At 48.1% G+C, this 18,204-nt stretch overlaps 1 protein-coding gene across 1 annotated transcript in view; it reads right to left on the bottom strand.

Moving 5' to 3' along the window:
• PRPF6 (pre-mRNA processing factor 6) overlaps nucleotides 1-18,204 on the bottom strand; it is a 46,984-nt gene that overhangs the window by 25,274 nt on the left and 3,506 nt on the right. The window contains exons 4-9 of the mRNA XM_037733893.1: nucleotides 13,825-13,903; nucleotides 11,927-12,103; nucleotides 11,534-11,689; nucleotides 8,726-8,820; nucleotides 8,109-8,265; nucleotides 7,138-7,300 (exon numbers count right to left, since the gene is read on the bottom strand). Coding sequence (XP_037589821.1) covers nucleotides 7,138-7,300; nucleotides 8,109-8,265; nucleotides 8,726-8,820; nucleotides 11,534-11,689; nucleotides 11,927-12,103; nucleotides 13,825-13,903 — 827 coding nt within the window. The remainder of the gene's footprint in view (nucleotides 1-7,137; nucleotides 7,301-8,108; nucleotides 8,266-8,725; nucleotides 8,821-11,533; nucleotides 11,690-11,926; nucleotides 12,104-13,824; nucleotides 13,904-18,204) is intronic.

The raw sequence follows: 18,204 nt of genomic DNA, 5'->3' as shown, positions 1-18,204 counted from the left end.
TTATCTGCAGTGTATTCGAACCCACAAAATACAACAGCATTCAAAGTTCATGGCAAAGCTAAAACAGACCATTAGTCACCCTTGGAGGATGCTAGAAAACCAACTCATCATTCCAAAATTTGAAAGGAGAGAAAATCAAGTATCTGTCTTTCCTAAATAAACTCAGAATAACCAAACCATGCATACAGAAGAGTTCTTCTCTTTAGAATAATTCTGGCAATAAAAACAAAAAGAGTGACCTAACTGTAATGTCACCATCTTGCACACCCCAATAAAGTCACAGAGGCAGGCGCCAGTCACCAGCCACTGCCAAAGGCAGGAGCTGAAAGGCTGTGGAGAACTCCATGAAGGACACTGTGGCCACCGAGCAGTGACAGCCTCTGCAGCTCCTGATGCTGCTTGGATCGCCACTAATACTTTCTTGATAAAAAAGAAAAAAAAAAATCAAAGCTTACTCTTACCAAGTTTCCAAATCTACCTTCTAATTTATAACAGAATACAGGAAACGGAGGACCCACATGAAACAATCTCATGCCTGCAGTGAGCAAAACCCTGACACAAGGAATCTCAAGAAGAAACAAGCCAATTCCATCAAAGAACCCAGAAAAACATCAACCAAATGGCAATGTTCAGACTTTGAACACTGATTCAAACCAACTGTGTGTGCATGTGGTTCTGTGTGCATGTGTGTGTGGCAGGTACGGACATGAGAGCTGGAAAAAAATCAACGTTGTAGACATTCAATGATGTTAAGAAATTAGACTGTGCAATGGCATGCATATTAATTTAAAAAATAAAATAAAATAAATTTTTTTAAAGAAAAAAATTAGGCAGGGCACAGAAGCTCATGCCTGTAATCCCAGAGCTTTGGGAGGCCAAGGCAGGCAGATCACCTAAGGTCAGGAGTCCAAAACCAGCCTGGCCAGCATGGTAAAATCCCATCTCTACTAAAAATACAAAAACTAGCCAGGCATGGTGGTGGTGGGCACCTGTAATCCCAGCTACTGGGGAGGCTGAGGCAGGAGAATCTCTTGAACCCAGGAGGTGGAGGTGAAGTGAGCTGAGATTGTGCCACTGCACTCTAGCCTGGGTGACAGAGAGAGACTCTGACTCAAAAAAAAGAAAAAGGAAGAAATTAGGCCAGGTGGCTGATTGCAGTGGCTCACATCTGTAATCCCAGCATTCTGGGAGGCTGAGGTGGGAGGACTGCTTGAGCCCAGGAGTTCGAGACTAGCCTGGACAACATGGTGAAACCCCGTCTCTACAAAAAACATATAAAAGTTAGCTGGGCATGGCGGCATGTGCTTGTGGTCCCAGCTACTGGCTAACGGGGGAGGGTTGCTTGAGCCCAGGAGGTGGAGGCTGCAGTGGGCCAAAACTGCACCACTGAACTCCAGCTCCAGCCTAGGTGACAGAGGGAGACTCAGTCTCAAAAAAAAAAAAAAAAAAAAGAGAGAGAGAGAGAAAGAGAAAAAAGGGGAAGGGAGAGGGGCAGGGGAGGGACGGGAAGGACAGAGGAGGGAAGAGGAGCGGGGAGGGGAGGGGCACGTGAGCTAGCTAAGCTCTCCTGCAGACACCTGCTCTACCGCTGAGAAACAGCCCCTGGCTGGGTGTGAGGCCCTGGAGGGGAATGAACACTCAGCTAAGGGACATAAAATGACTGAGCAACCTGCTGCCCACTCAGGATGTTACAACAGACCAAGCCACAAGGCCGCACAGATGCAGCAGTAGCCTCATAGAGTGGGAATGGCACCTAGAAGATGGGGCGGAAGGCAGGCAGGTGCAGCACAGGTAAGCTGCCTGAGTCAGGGCAAGACGCCTGCCACACTGGTGGCTGCTCAACCGCCTTCCTCCCTCAGCCCACACCTCTGGGGAGCTCCTTAGGATCAAGGGTCTGAGGAGGCAAAAGCCTGCTTGGTTCCACACAGCACACTGGCACTGACAGCCCTGGCCTTATTACCTGGTAGTCCGCTTGACCAACTGAAAGACGGCCAAAAGACAAAGCTACGTGAATTCACTGATGCAGGCAGAACATGGTCTTACCACGCGCCCACCACTCAGAGCTACGGCCTAGCAGCCCAGTAGGACGTCACAAATGCTATGAATAGACACCAATCCCGGCTGGACCTCGCAGCCAGAACACATGGGTCTAGGAATAGGCAATGATGTCTGAATGGCTCTGCTGCCACAAGTCCCATCTCTGCCTCTTTGGACCCTACTGTCAAGAGAACTAGTCCAAAGGGAGTATGTGCCAACCAGGGTGCAGACCACAGCTCCCTCTGGCCTCCCTGTGTACCAGCCCTGGGGGCAGAGGCTAATCCTGACCCCCAAAGCGAGACTGAATTGCTGCCACCCACTGGGGGAGGCTATCTAGAGCCTGGTCCTGAGTACAGTTTAGTATTTCTGCTTCTATGAGTAAAAGTTAATAGTAACTACAGCTGCCAAAAAAGCAGAACAACCAGCAAGTCAGACCCTTTGGGGATAAAGATTTGGGTCCTCGCTGGGCACGGTGGCCCACATCTACAATCCCAGCATTTTGGGAGACTGAGGTGGGAGGATCACTTGAGCCCAGGAGTTCAAAACTAGCCTGCGCAACAGAGGGAGACCTCATCTCTACAAAAAACTAAAAATTAGCCAGGCATGATGACATGTCCCTGGAAACCCAGCCATTCAGGAGGCTGAGACAGGAGGACAGTATGAGTCTGGGAGGTTGAGGCTGCAGTGACCTACGATCATGCCACTGCATTCCAGCCTAGGCAAGAGAGGTAGATCCTGTCTCAAAATAAAAATTATCTGGGCATGGTGGTACACGCCTGTGGTGCTAGATACTCAAGAGCCGGAAGCAGGAGAATCACTAGAGCCCAGAAGGCTGTGGCTGGAGTGAGCTGACTGCACCACTGCTCTCCAGACTGGGCAACAGGATGAGACTGTGTCTTAAAAATAAAGATTTGGGTTACTCATCCAGGTCAAGAACCTTGCCCGAGTAGGTGATAGCAGAGGGCACAGCAGTAAGTAAAGAAAGACCTGGCCAGGCGCGGTGGCTCACGCTTCTCATCCCAGCACTTTGGGAGGCCAAGGCGGGTGGATCACGAGGTCAAGAGATCGAGACTATCCTGGTCAACATGGTGAAACCCCGTCTCTACTAAAAATACAAAAAATTAGCTGGGCGTGGTGGCGCGTGCCTGTAATCCCAGCTACTCAGGAAGCTGAGGCAGGAGAATTGCTTGAACCCAGGAGGCGGAGGTTGCGGTGAGCCGAGATCGCGTCATTGCACTCCAGCCTGGGTAACATGAGTGAAACTCCGTCTCAAAAAAAAAAAAAGAAAGCCCTAACCTCCAACAAAGCGACAAGGGACAGGGAGGAGACACGAACAGCACAGCTGCTCCCTCCTAACCTCCAACCAGGAGACGAGGGACAGAAAGGAGACACAGAACCAGTAGCTGGTTTTCCCGTGTGCTCTCACCTCTCCTGTGTGGGAGGGGGAAGCTCCATTTGTCTAAATATGAACTACTTCTTATTCTTCTGTACATTGGTGGAGATGAACTTCGTGTCTCTAAAGAACAGAATATTCATGTGGGACTAAATTTTTGGAGTCACTAACTTATGACCCCCAGGATTCTGTGTCTTCAAGTTTCTGGAGACAGCTGACATCATCTCCAGGGGCACGTCATCGGCAGCCCGCAGGCATGGCACTAAAGCCAACAACGCCACTTGTCCCCGGAGCTTTCAGAAAGCACATGGCACGCCATGTACGATGGCCTCCAAGGAGTGTCACTTTATGAGCAGAAGCGGAGGCAGCACCACAGCCAGCCAATGTGTGTAAAGGAACCACACATCCCTGAAGTTGGCCTAGAACAGAAAAAGCATATTCTGAATGCTAGATAAAGCTGTGAAGATGTGACCGTGCCGAGGCCAACATGCTCTCTGGGGAACAAGTAACTGCAGGAAAGACCCGCAACCTGACTGTGCCGTTCCTGTGCCCCAGAGGGACAGTGATGGCCGCTGAAGAATGCCACGCTTCACAGGCCAGGGTCTATGGCTTTAGTGTAAAGTTAACTCCACTTTCACACATCCGCATTAACTAGCGGAGTCGCACGGCACTTCGCACTTCCTGTGAGCTGTTATTGTAAGGGGGCTGCCAGCCCACCCCAGCCAGTAAGCTCACATGCTGCACCCTCCCCAATCCTGAAGCCCTCTTCCTTTTTACAGATGAAGACATGGAAGCTCAGAGGTCAAGCACCATGGCCAAGGCTACTCAGCTTCCTCAGCTCTCAAGACCAGCACTCGAAACGTCTGTTCTCCCAACAAAGGACTAAGGTGTCAGTTCAGCCTAACAACGGCCCACATGCCCTGCCCGGCTGCCGGGCTGGCAGGTGTCCTAAGTCACCAGTGGAGGGAGTTGTCATCTTAATTTCAAAAACCTGACCTTCCAAGCCACTTTTAAGTGTTCACTAACAACAAATGAAGCAGTGCTGGGCTTCACCTCAGAAAAAGAGCACTGTTTTTAGAAACACTCTTGGGAAGGGGCAGGCCAAGACCAGTACTAGGGGCAGTGGCAAAGGCCGTCCTGGAGATCCAGCGTTCATTCCACCTTAGCACAGCTTTTCTGCCCGAGACAGCAGAGCCAGGAGGCCGCTCCCTGAGGATGGCCATGGAAACAGTCTCTCAACACTCCCTGACAGCACCCACCTCCAACAGCATACTCCCCTCCAAATCCAAAGTCAACTGGAAATGAACCCAGACAATCTGGTGGCGAGTAGGGAGTGGCCACAAAGACATTCATGATCATTCATCAAACTGTGGCAGGAAGAATTCAATAGAGCTTTCCTAAATAAACAATACTAATTACCCAGACTTTAATGTGCTTTTCATCAAAGAACGATTTCTTCCTAGCTGAAAAAAGATAAAATGATTTCTAAAAACCAAGACAGGTGCTCGCTTTCTGTTCCTGGCCCCGTTATAAGAGGCTGTCCCTGTGCACTCACTGAGCAGCTGGGCTGCACTAGCCCCGACAGAAGAAAGCATGTTCACAGATCAGAGCACAAGGCGGGGGGAACTCGGGCCACTGGCAAGCCGACTTCACCTGGCCTCCAACAAATGTGGACGTTAAGTGAATGAACTGTATTTGATAAGGGGCTTTCTAGCAAAGAGCCCCTCACCTGCACAGCCCTGACTAATGGCACAGAAGCCTCAATATGACCCATCACTATATGATATTTCACTTAACACACATTTGAAAAAATGAGAGCTGGAAAGCTCTCACTGAAAACTACCCTTGATTCCACAAAATACACCTTATTTTTCCAAGGCTATAAATTCAGGAAGAACAGACTGGATGCAATGACTCATGTCTGTAATCCCAGCCCTCTGGGAAATCAAAGCAGGAGGATCACTTGAGGCTAGGAGTTTGAGACCAGCATGAACAACATAGCAAAATCCCATCTCTACCAAAAATTAGAAACAGCTGGGCGCAGTGGTGGCACCTACAGTCCCAGCTACTCGGGAGGCTAAGCCAGCAGGATCGCCTGAGCCTGGGAAGTGGAGGTTGCAGTAAGCCAAGACTGAGCCACTGCATTCCAGCCTGGGTGAAAAAGCAAGGCGCTATCTCAAAAAAAAAAAAAAAAAATTCATGCTGGGTGCAGTGGCTCATGCTGATAATCCCAGCATTTTGGGAGGCTGATGTGGGCAGATCACTTGAGGTCAGGAGTTCCAGACCAGCCTGGCCAACATGGTGAAACCCCCATCTCTACTAAAAATACAAAAATTAGCCAGGCATGGTGGCATGCACCTGTAGTCCCAGCTACTCATAAGGTTGAGGCAAAAGGATCACTTAAACCCGGGAGGTAGAAGTTGCAATGAGCCAAAATTGTGCCATTGCACTCCTGCCTGGGCGACAAAGTGAGACTCCATCTCACACACACTCACACTCACATACACACACACACACACACACACACACACACACACAGCCCAGGCACAGTGGCTCATGCTTGTAATCCCAGCACGTTGGGAGGCCGAGGTGGGAGGATCACCTGTGGTCAGGAGTTTGAGACCAGCCTAGCCAACATGAGGAAACGCTGTATCTACTAAAAATACAAAAATTAGCTGGGCGTGGTGGTGCACGCCTGTAATCCCAGCTACTCGGGAGACTGAGGCAGGAGAATCGCTTGAACCCTGGAGGCAGAGGTCGCCGTGAGCCAAGATCATGCCACTGCACTCCAGATGGGCGACAAAGCAAGACTGTTTCAAATACAAACAAACAAACAAAAAACAATTCAGGTAGAAGCCACTGCACAGATGTGCTTCAGAACAGCCCCGACTAGCACTTGTTCTGAACCCAGTTCAAGAGCAGCATCTACTACACAGTTCTGGTGACAAGAGAAACAGTGCTCCTTTAATGAATCCACAGTAAGAAAAATAAACAAACCACCACAAAAGCGCATCCTGGCAGAAATCCCTGGGTGGAATCAGTTTCCCTGGTAGGCACACCACCCGTCATTATCTGACCTGAGCTGATGGCACACATTGCCTCGCAGGAGCTGGGAGGCCCTGCCTTGTCAGCAGCGGGCAGGAGTTCAATCAACGTGTGGCTCTGGTGCCCCTCAGGAGAGAGAATGAATAACACCCACAAAGGGTCTGCCAGGTGCCAGGTGCTGGCTCAGCATGCTCTTCACGTAGACCATCTCAGGGGCCCTCAGAGCCCCAGGACACAGGCTTTGAGATACTACTGTTCTCACCCCATAGATGAGGGAAGCCTGGACCACAGAGTGACCGCCCAGCACATCCAAGATCACACACCGGAAAAAGGCAGGAGTGAGGGCTCAACCCAAGCTTCCCTGCCAGGATGGGAAGTGGCCCACCACAGTATCCCTCCCCCATGGAGGGTCCAAGAGCAGAGACAACCCAACCTGGGGAAAGGCCTGAAAAATGTCCCTGGCTCCTTATCCACTCTCACCAAAAGCCTGAGCCAGGAGCACAAAAGCTGCTGAGAGGAGGGGCCCCAGGAATGGAGAAAGCAGTCCTCCTTCAGAGACCAGGGCCCCCAGGAGCCCCTGCTGGTGGAAGGGCACCCACGAGGGAGGGACCAGAGCCCCCAGGAACACCTGCTTGTGGAAGGCACCTCTAAGGGAGGCTCACCTTTACGAAGAACCCGCTTCTTTGCACGAATATCTGTTTCCAGCTCTGCTGCTCTGATGTAAATCCTGACAGACTGTGGGAGGTGACGGACAGCCTGGGCCACCACAGCCTTGGCTGTGTCCCCAGGCTGCAACCTGGCTGCTTCTAACCAGACATCTTCACTCTGTGAGGCAAGAGATAGGAACAGTAAGGCTCAATGCAGGCTGGAAGCCACAGCAGGCAGCAGGCACCTCTAGAGCAGATCCTCGGGCCCCAGATCTTACAAAAGCCGATCAGCTCAGCCTCAAACACACCTGTACCAGGACTCACCCCTATGACAACACTTGGGAACATGCTACCGTATGTCTGAGTAAAGAACACGAAACACCACTTTGTGAAAAGAATACGATGCCATGCAGAGTAACTCCACGGACAAAGCAGAGACTGTGCATCTGCTTGGGTAGTTCTTTTTTGTTGTTTTTTGAGACGGAATCTCACTCTATCCCCCAGGCTGGAATGCAATGGCACAATCTCGGCTCACTGCAACCTCCATCTCCCGAGCAGCTGGGATTACAGGCGCCTGTCACCATGCCCAGCTAATTTTTGTATTTTTAGTAGAGACAGGGTTTTGCCATGTTGGCCAGGCTGGTCTTGAGCTCCTGGCCTCAGATGATTCACCCCCCTTGGCCTCCCAAAGAGCTGAGATTATAGGCGTGGGCCACAGCACCTGGCACCTAGGTGGGTGAAGAGCTGATCAACTGAGCTCTTTATAAGGAAGCTTAGCCTGTCATTAAACCGATGGTGGGTCAGCCTTCACTCCATGTGTAAACAAGCAGGAAAAATGCGTGGTCATGTTTCACCTCCTCCCCTGCCTGTTCCACTCTCTGTAGTTCCAATACCAAAAGACAAAAAGATTTGCTCTAATGAGTTTACTTCCGTAGGGGTCCTACCATTATGTAGCCTCCCAGGAAACACCTCACAGCACGCCTCACCTTGGGGCACATCTCTGTCCCCTTCATTATAAGGTTCCGAGCTACTTGTAGCTTCCCAGTGACTTCCTCCAGGCGGGCTGACGCAATCCAGGCTGGCGGGTGATGAGGGTTTGTCTCCCGAACAGACTTGAGGAGCAGTCGTGCCTTCTTGATATCACTACAAGAGTGAGAGTGCACACAGCATCAGGCCATGCTGCCAGGGTGCACCCGAGACCCGGAATGAAAGCACGCACTTCACAGTCACAACGTGAGAACTCTCAATCCTGATGTCCTGAGTTACACAAACCAACACAAAACTCAGTGTACACTATTCCAAGCCCATTCAGCCTCGCCACAGACAAATGCTGAGACCTGAAGGTCTAGATGGGACGTGCGGATCTAGGGCTGGCTGCTTTCCCGCTCAGCACAGGCACAGACTTGCACTATCACATGTAAAACATTTAGCGTACGCGATGAATGGATACAGACATTTTCAAATGAAAAAACCAAACTACTCCACTGTGTATTTCTTAGAACAACCATGTCACATTCTGACGGCAGATTTTCCACATAAAATCCAAAACACCCTAGGCCACTAGCACCTCCATCCCAGCCCAGCAATTCCGCAAAGCACTCACTTGATGTCCCCTCCGTGTGTAGGGATCATGGAATTTAAATCTGTCAGGTAGCCTTTGGGGTCAACGACGGTCTGTCCACTCACGGAGTCGGACACCTGTGAAACAGGCCAGGCTGAGAGTCAGCTGGACATGACCAGGCACAAAACAAAGTTCCCAGAGGGTCCCTGGAGCCCCTCCCATAATCCTGACTGGCAGTGAGTAGTAGAAGAAAGAAAACAACTTTAATAAAAAAATAAATTTCAGACAACACCTTGTGATAATAACAAATTTCTTCTGTATGGAAAAAAGAACCGTATTTTTATTTATTTCTTTGAGACAGGATCTTGGTCACCCAAGCAGGAGTGCAGCGGTGACAACAGCTCACTGCAGCCTCCAGCTCTTGGGCTCAAGGAATCCTCCTGCCTCAGCCTCTCAAGACTCTATCTCTATAAAAAAGCAAAATTTTTGGCCGGGTGTGGTGGTTCACACCTGTAATCTCAGCACTTTGGGAGGCCGAGGCAGGTAGATCATGAGGTCAGGAGTTCCAGACCAGCCTGGCCAACATGGTGAAACCCTGTCTCTACTAAAAATACAAAAATTAGCCAGGCGTGGTGGTGTGTGCCTACAATCCCAGATACTCAGGAGGCTGAGGCGGGAGACTCCCTTGAATCCAGGAGGCAAAGGATGCCGTGAGCCAAGATCATGACACTGCACTCCAGCTCGGGTGAAAGAGCGAGACTTCATCTCAAAAACAAAAAGAGAACATGCTGGCACATGCTGCAGTATGGATGAGCCTTAAGGGCATGAGCGAAGTGAAATGAGCCCATCACAATAAGGTAAACACCACGCGATTCCACCCATACAAGGTGCAGAGAATTGTAACATTCATAGAAAGAATGGTGAACGCCAGGGGCTGGGGAGAAAGGGCATGGGGAGTCAGTGTTGAACGGGTACAGAATTTCAATTTGGGAAGATGAACAGTTCTGGAGATGAATGGTGATGAGGCTGTATGACAACATGAACATAATTATGTCAGTAAAGGTACACACACTTAAACATGATTAAAATGGTAAATTCTTTGTTACATATGTTTTGCCACAAAAAAATGACCGTGACAAAGTTTGATTTATTTTGAGATAGTCTCACTAGGTAACCCAGGCTGGTGTGCAGTGGCGTATTCATAGCCCACTGCAGCCTCAAACTCTCTGGCTCAAGCCATCTTCCCACCTCAGCCTCCCTAATACAGGCACGCACCACCATGCCCAAGTTATTTCTTTTAGATTTTGTAAAGACGGAGTCTCACCATCACCATGTTTCCCAGGCTGGTCTTGAACTCCTGGGCTCAAGCAACCCTCCTGCCTTGGCCTCTCAAAGTGCTAGGATTACAGGCATGAGTGGCTGGCCCAAAAAGTTTTACAATTTCTATGTAAACAAATTTCAGGCTGGGTATGGTAGTTCATGCCTGCAATCCCAGCACTTTGGGAGGCCAACGCAGGCAGACTGCTTGTGCGCAGGAGCTTGAGCCCAGCTTAGGCAACACGGTGAGACCCCATCTCAACAAAAAATACAAAAGTTAGCTGGGTGTGGTGGCACATGCCTATAATCTCAGCTACTCTGTAGGTTGAGGTGGGAGGATCACCTTAGCCCAGGAAGGTCAAGGTTGTAATGAGCTTTGATTGCGTCACTTTTTTTTTTTTTGAGACAGATTCTCACTCTGTTGCCCAGGCTGGAGTGCACCGGCGCAATCTCAGCTCACTGCCAACCTCCACCGCCTGAGGTCAAGCGATTCTCCTGCACCTGTAATAGGCACCCACCACCACACCCGGCCAATTTCTGTATTTTTAGTAGAGAAGGGGTTTCACCGTGTTGGCCAGGCCAGCGTGGTGAAGGAACCGTGCTCCTTCACGATTTCTGATGTACATGCCAGAAAGAGGTCTCTGCTTCACTGGTGTCTAGAGCACTCAATCTCCAGATCAAAGCACATGTTCCATGCCAGGCCATAAGCCATTTTACTGAGGTGCAGGAAGAAAACACACTTTAAAAAAAAATTATTATTAGGCCAGGCAGGGTGGCTCACACCTGTAATCCCAGTACTTTGGGAGGCTGAGATGCATGGATCACAAGGTTGGGAGCTCAAGACCAGCCTGGCCAACATGGTGAAACCCCGTCTCTACTAAAAATACCAAAAAAAATTAGCTGGATATGGTGGCATGTGCCTGTAATCCCAGCTACTCAGGAGGCTGAGGCAGGAGAATTGCTTGAACTGGGACCCGGAAGGTGGAGGTTGCAGTGAGCCATGACTGCACCACTGCACTCCAGCCTGGGCTACAGACAGAGACTGTCTCAAAAAAAAAAAATTATTTTATATATTTTTTAAAAAAGGGCAGGCATAGCCAGGCACGGTGGATCGCACCTGTAATCCAAGCATGTTGGGAGACTGAGGCAGGAGACTGGATCACAAGGTCAGGAGTTCAAGGCCAGCCTGGACAAAATGATGAAACCCCATCTCTACTGAAAATACAAAAAATTAGCCAGGTGTGGTAGTGTATACCTGTAATCCCAGCTACTCAGGAGGCTGAGTTAGGAGAATCACTTGATTCTCCACCCAGGAGGTGGAGGCTTCATGGGCCAAGATTGTGCCACTGCACTCCAGCCTCTGGGTGACAGAGCAAGACTCTGTCTCAGAATTTAAAAAATTAAAAAGAACTGCAGAATTATTCTGGCAAAATCAAGCCACTAAAAGCAGAAAGAAGAAAAGAAGAAGAAAGAAGAGGAAGAACAAAAAAAATGTTAAACCTGTCTACAGGAAAATGCTGCAGACAAACTCACCTGGCTCAGCCTCATGTCCATCAGAGTATTCCTCGCTTGGCCAATCTTCCTCATGTCCAGCTCACCTGTGCCAGGTGTCATCAATCCTGGTGTCATTCCACCTGGGTATGGTGTGTTTAGTCCACCTGGATAGGGTGTGTTAAGACCCCCAAATTGCTAGAAGCGAAGAGAGTAGTAGAGGGAAGAATAAGATGATGGTTTGCATTTCATGCCAAAGAACTTTATTCTCTGAAATACTTCCCCGGTGGCCTGATACATGTACAGCTGCGCAGACAGACTCGGCCAAAGCACAGCCATGACCTGCAGAAGCACTGAATCCAACACGGCCCGCATCCTGCCACTGATCCAGCAAGACTAAATGAGCCACATGTGCCCCTTTTTTTGGGTGCTCACAGTTTGTCGGGGATCCACTGAGGTATGGTTCTCTCCGGTCTGTAAATGTTTGGCAAAGAAACTGTCGGGAACAGGGGTCAGTTTCTCGTAGCGTGGGTTCCGCTGACGTTTGTTTCTGGCATCGCCAACCTCAGGGATGCTCAGCCACTCTTCTTCTGTGACTTCCGCCAATTTCCTCTGGAAATATCCAGCCCCAAAAAACATTAATTCTCCGGCAGAATTTCATGTGCCCAGGTAGGACCATGTTCTCCCTCACTTCCCCCATACCACCATGCTTTAGAAAGGATTTTGGGTGGGACGCAGTGGCTCACACCTGTAATCCCAGCATTTTGGGAGGCTGAGATGGACAGATCACCTGAGGTTGGAAGTTCGAGTCCAGCCTGACCAACATGGATAAGCCCCATCTCTACTACAAATACAAAATTAGCCAAGCATGGTAGCGCATGCCTGTAATCCCAGCTACTTGGGAGGCTGAGGCAGGAGAATCGCTTGAACCCAGGAGGTGGAGGTTTCAGTGAGCCACAATTGCACCGTTATGCTCCAGCCTGGGCAACAAGAGCGAAATTCAGTTTAAAAAAAAAAAAAAAGAAAGGATTTTGATGCTGATGCAGAAATTGTTTTTAAGTTTTGTTTTGAGATGGGATTCATCTGTTGCACAGGCTAGAGTTCAATGGCACAATCACAGAATCACTGCAGCCTCAACCTCCTAGGCTCAAGGGATCACCTCGCCTCAGCTTCCCAGCCCACAAGTTGCTGGGACCACAAGTGTGGGCCACCATTCCTGGCTAATTTTTTACTTTTTGTAAAGTCAGGTTCTCCCTGTGTTGCCAAGGCTGGTCTCAAAACTCCTGGGCTCAAGTGATCCTCCTACCTCAGCCTCCCAAAGTGCTAAGATTACAGGTATGAGACACTGCACCCAGGCCCCAAAATGGTTTTCTATTTCACTTAGAAAAATCAATTTAGGCCAGGCATGGTGGCTCATAACTGTAATCCCAGCACTTTGGGAGGCCGAGGCAGGCAGATCACAAGATCAGGAGTTCAAGAGCAGCCTGGCCAACATGGTGAAACCCCATCTCTACTAAAAATACAAAAAATTAGCCGGGTGTGGTCGCAGGTGCCTGGAATCCCAGCTACTTGGGAAGCTGAGGCAGGAGAATCACTTGAACCTGGGAGGTGGAGGTTGCAGTGAGCCGAGACTCCAGCTCCAGGCCACAGAGTGAGACTCTATCTCAAAAAGAAAGAAAAATCGATTTATTGGATCTATTCAACTTCACTAAAATGTAAATTATTCTCTCAAATCACAGTTTAGAAAATCTTATATATAAACAGCGCTGGATGTGGTGGCTCATGCCTGTAACCCCAGCATTTTGGGAGGCCGAGGTGGGCAGACCATTAGAGGTCAGGAGTTCGAGACCAGCCTGGCCAACATGGCGAAACCCCATCTCTACTAAAAATACAAAAATTAGCCGGGTGTGGTGGCGGGCACCTGTAATCCCAGCTACTAGGGGAGGCTGAAGCACGAGAATTGCTTGAACCTGGGAGGTGAAAGTTGCAGTGAATCAAGACTGTGCCATCGCACTCCAGCCTGGGCAACAGAGCCAGAGCCTGTCTCAAGAAAAAAAAGAAAGAAAGAAAATCTTAGGTATAAGTGGAGTCAAAATTACAAAGAAAGTAAGTTCATTTGTCCCACCTTTTATAGTAAAGGACGGAAAGGGTTTTAACACACATATACATTTTCAAACATACTGAAGCGAGGACTTTCTTCTTCTAAGCAATTACCCTCTGAATTTAAAAAAACAGCGAGTCAGTAAAGTCTCATCAATTCCACACAAAAGGAGTCTGAGTCCTGCTGCTGAGGTGAAGCACAGTAGAAACTGCACACCATTTCATCTGCTTACTTTGAGATCTGAGAATTGCTGCTGGATTTTGGGGCGTTCCATACGATATTTCTCTATTTCTTCTTTCTCTCTTTGCTCCCTAGTAAATAAAATGGGCATACATCAGAAACACTGCATGTCTGAAGATGTCTGAAGCTGCCTTATTATACATCTCAATTAAATCACCAAATAGAACAATTCCATACTCTTAGCAGCTAAATCAAATATATTTCAAGGCAATCGCGGATACATTCTTTGCTGGACATGGTAGCACACACCTGTAATCACAGCTACTCGGGAGGCTGAGGTACAAGAATCATTTGAACCCAGGAGGCAACGGCTGCAGTGAGCCAAGATCGCACCACTGCACTCCAGCCTGGGCAACAGAGCAAGATTCTGCCTCTAAACAAATAAATAAATATGAATACATTCGTTAAGTCTAATAACTCAATTACCCACCAAATGAGAACATGCAGAAATTCACTAAAATAAAAACAAAAAAGATCTTACTTTGATCTAAATATATGAATGTGAGTATATTTACTGCTCGAAAATTAACAAAATCCCAAAGGTAGCACCATCCTATAAACACCTAAGAAGGCCAGGTGTGGTGGTTCACACTTGTAATCCCAGCACATCAGGGCAGATCACTTCAGGTCAGTAGTTCAAGACCAGTCTGGCCAACATGATGAAACCTCATCTCTACTAAAAATACAAAAATTAGCTGGGCACTGCTAGGCACAGTGGCTTAAACCTGTAATCCCAGTGCTCTGGGAGGCCAAGGCAGGCAGATCACCTGAAGTCAGGAGTTCAAGCCTGGCCAGTGTGGTAAAACCCCATCTCTACTAAAAATACAAAAATTACCCAGCCATGGTGGTGCTTGCCTGTAATCCCAGCTACTCGGGAGGCTGAGGTAGGAGAATCACTTGAACCTGGGAGGCAGAGGTTGCAGTGAGCTGAGCTGAGATCATGCCATTGCACTCCAGCCTGGGTGACAAGAGTGAAACTGTGTCTCAAAAAAATAAAAATTAGCTGGGCATGGTGGCAGGTGCCTGTAATCCCCGGCTACTTGGGAGGCTGAGGCAAGAAAATAATTTGAATCCAGGAGGCAGGGTTGCAGTGAGCCAATCCAGCCTGCATGACACAGTGAGATCCCGTCTCAAAAAAAACACCTAAAAGGAAAAGCAGTAACTATCCTAGTTACCACCAAACCCTCTATGGAACTCATCCATCCTCACTTCCTTCTCTTCCAAGTAAGTAGTTAACCACTAACAACCAACTCAGCTCGGATGTACAGTTCTATGCACCAGAACAGCCTGCTTCACCCCCGTAACTGCACTTCAGTGCTGAGACTACGTGTGACGATGTGGTATTCACAGTGCTGTTCTTCCTACTTGTTTGTATTATGACAGTTTTCAGAATAAAGTTTTAATAACTATACTACTTTTTTTTTTTGAGACAGAGTCTTACTCTGTCCCCAGGCTGGAATGCAGTGGCATGATCTCGGCTCACTGTAACCTTCGCCTCCTGGGTTCAAGCGATTCTCGTGCCTTAGCCTCCCAAGTTGCTGGGACTACACGTATGCACCACCACACCCAGCTAATTTTTGTATTTTTAGTACAGACAGGATTTCCTCATGTTGGCCAGCACGGTCTTGATCTCCTGACCTCGTGATCTGCTTGCCTCAGCCTCCCAAAGTGCTGGGATTACAGGCGTGAGCCACCACGCCCAGCCAAATACACAGCTTTTTTTTTTTGAGACTGAGTTTTTGCTCTTGTTGCCCAAGCTGGAGTGCAATGGAGCAATCTTGACTTACTGCAACCTCCACCTCCCAGGTTCAAGCGATTCTCCTGCCCAGCCTCCCAAGTAACTGGGATTATAGGCATGCGCCACCACACCTGGCTAATTTTTTGTATTTTTTTTTAGTAGAGATGGGGTTTCACCATGTTGGCCAGGCTGGTCTCGAACTCCTGACCTCAGGTGATCTGCCTGCCTCAGCCTCCCAAAATGCTGGGATTACAAGCATGAGCCACTGTGCCTGATGACATAGCCTGCAACTTTAATGAATTTTTCAGCTCCAAGAGTCTTCTGGTGGAGTCTTTAGGGTTTTCCAAATATAAGATCATATCATCTGCAAACAAGAATAATTTAACTTCTTCTTTTCCAATCTGGATGCTCTTTATTTATCTCTCATCCGACTGCGCTAGACAGGACTTTCACTACCATGTTGAATAACAGTGGTGAAAGTGGACATCCTTGTGTGTTCCAGATCTTAGAGAAATGGCTTTCAGTTTTTCCCCATTCAGAATGATACTAGCTATGGGCTTATCATATGTGGCTTTTTTTTTTTTTGGTGACACAGTCTCACTCTGTTGCCCAGGCTGGCATGTAGTGGTGTGATCTTGGCTCACTGCAACCTCTGCCTCCGGAGTAGCTGAAATTATAGACCTGCATCGCCACATCCAGCTAATTTTTGGATTTTTAGTAGAGACAGGGTGGTATCGAACTCCTGACCTCAGGTGATCTGCCTGCCTGGGCTTCCCAAAGTCCTGGGACTACAGGCGTGTGAGCCATGGCATCCGGTTGTATGTGGCTTTTATTGTGTTGAGGTATGTTCCCTTTTTTTTTGAGACAGGGTCTCTCTCTGATGCCCAGGTTGAAAGGTGGTGGTACGATCTCAGCTCACTGCAACTTCTGCCTCCTGGGCTCAAGCGATCCTCCTACCTCAGCCTCCTGAGTAGTTAGAACTATAGGTGCGTGCCAGAAAGCCTGGCTAATTTTTGTATTTCTTTTTGTAAAGACAGGGTACTACCCTCTTGCCTAGGCTGATCTCAAATTTCTGGGATCAAGCAGTCCTCCCGCCTCAGCCTCCCAAAGTGCTGGGATTAACAGGTGTGAGCCACCATGCTCAGTCTGGGATATGTTCCTTCTACACCCAGTTTTTTGAGAGTTATTATCATGAAGGAATGTTGAATTTTATCAAATGCATATTCAGAATCGCGTAAAATAATCATATCGTTTACATCCTTTATTCTGTTGATATGATGTATAACACTGGTTAATTTGCATATGTTGAACCACTCTTGCAAAATGCCACTAGGTCATGACGAACGATATTTTTTTTGAGATGGAGTCTTGCTCTTGTTGTCCAGGCTGGAGTGCAATGTTGTGATCTCAGCTCACTGCAACCTCCACCTCCTAAGTTCAAGCAATTCTCCTGCCTCAGCCTCCCGAGTAGCTGGGATTACAGGTGAGCACCACCATGCCTGGCTAATTTTTGTATTTATAGATAGAGACAGGGTCTCGTTATGTTGGTCAGGCTGGTCTCGAACTCCTGACCTCAGATGATCCATGATCCGCCCGCTTCGGCCTCCCAAAGTGCTGGGATTACAGCACTGTGCCCGGCCAATGAACGATCTTTCTAATGTGTTGTCAAATATGGTTTGCTGGTATTTTGTTGAAGATTTCTGAATTGATGTTTATCAGGAATACTGACCTATCATTTTCTTTTTTCAACGTGTCTTTGTCCGGTTTTGGTATCAGGGTAATACTGGTTTTATGGAATAAATTTGGAAGCATTCGCACCTCTATTTTTCGGGCTAGTTTGAATAGAATTGATATTAGTTCTTCTTTAAATATCAGGTAAAATTCAGCAATGAAGCGATTAGATCCTGGGATTTTTCTCTGCTAGGACACTTTGTATTACGGCTTTGATCTCATTACTTATTACCCGTCTGTTCAGGTTTGGGATTTCTTCATGGTTCAATCTTGTCAGCTTGTATCCGTCAGTTGACATCTTTAATTCATTCACAAATTACTCAACACATAATAGATTAATCAATAGTCGGTATGCCCTTTTCAAAGATGGTAACCCGGATGTAAGTAAAAGTAATCCCCAAAATTCTAAAGCTCTCCACTCCAGCCCCCCAGGCCCTGAGGCCGTTCTGCAGCACCCCAGTGCCTATCCGAGCACTGCTACCACAGCACAAGACCCTTATGTGGCCTAAAAGCTGAGCAGAGACACATGTACTCTTGCTACTTTTCTCCAAGTATAAAACAATTCAAAATGAAACTTTCTTTCTTTTTGGAGACAGGGTCTCACTATGTCAACCAGGCTGGAATGCAGTGGCAGGATCACGGCTCACTGCAGCCTTTACCTCCTGGGCTTAAATGGTCCTTTCACCTCAGCCACCCAAGCAGCTGGGTCTGTAGGCACACACCATCTGGCTCATTTTTAAATTATTTGTAGAGATGAGGTCTCACTAATGTTGCTTACACTGACTGGTCTCAAACCCCTGGGCTCAAGCTATCATCCTACCTCGGCCTCCCAAATGCTAGGGTTACACATGTGAGCCTCAAAAGTTTTTTTTTGTTTTTTTTTTTGTTTTTTTTTTTTTTTTT

This window comes from Cebus imitator, unplaced genomic scaffold (genome assembly GCF_001604975.1).
Source record: "Cebus imitator isolate Cc_AM_T3 unplaced genomic scaffold, Cebus_imitator-1.0 Scaffold555, whole genome shotgun sequence".
Taxonomy (NCBI): domain Eukaryota; kingdom Metazoa; phylum Chordata; class Mammalia; order Primates; family Cebidae; genus Cebus; species Cebus imitator.
This window is presented reverse-complemented; position numbering and strand designations above follow the sequence as displayed.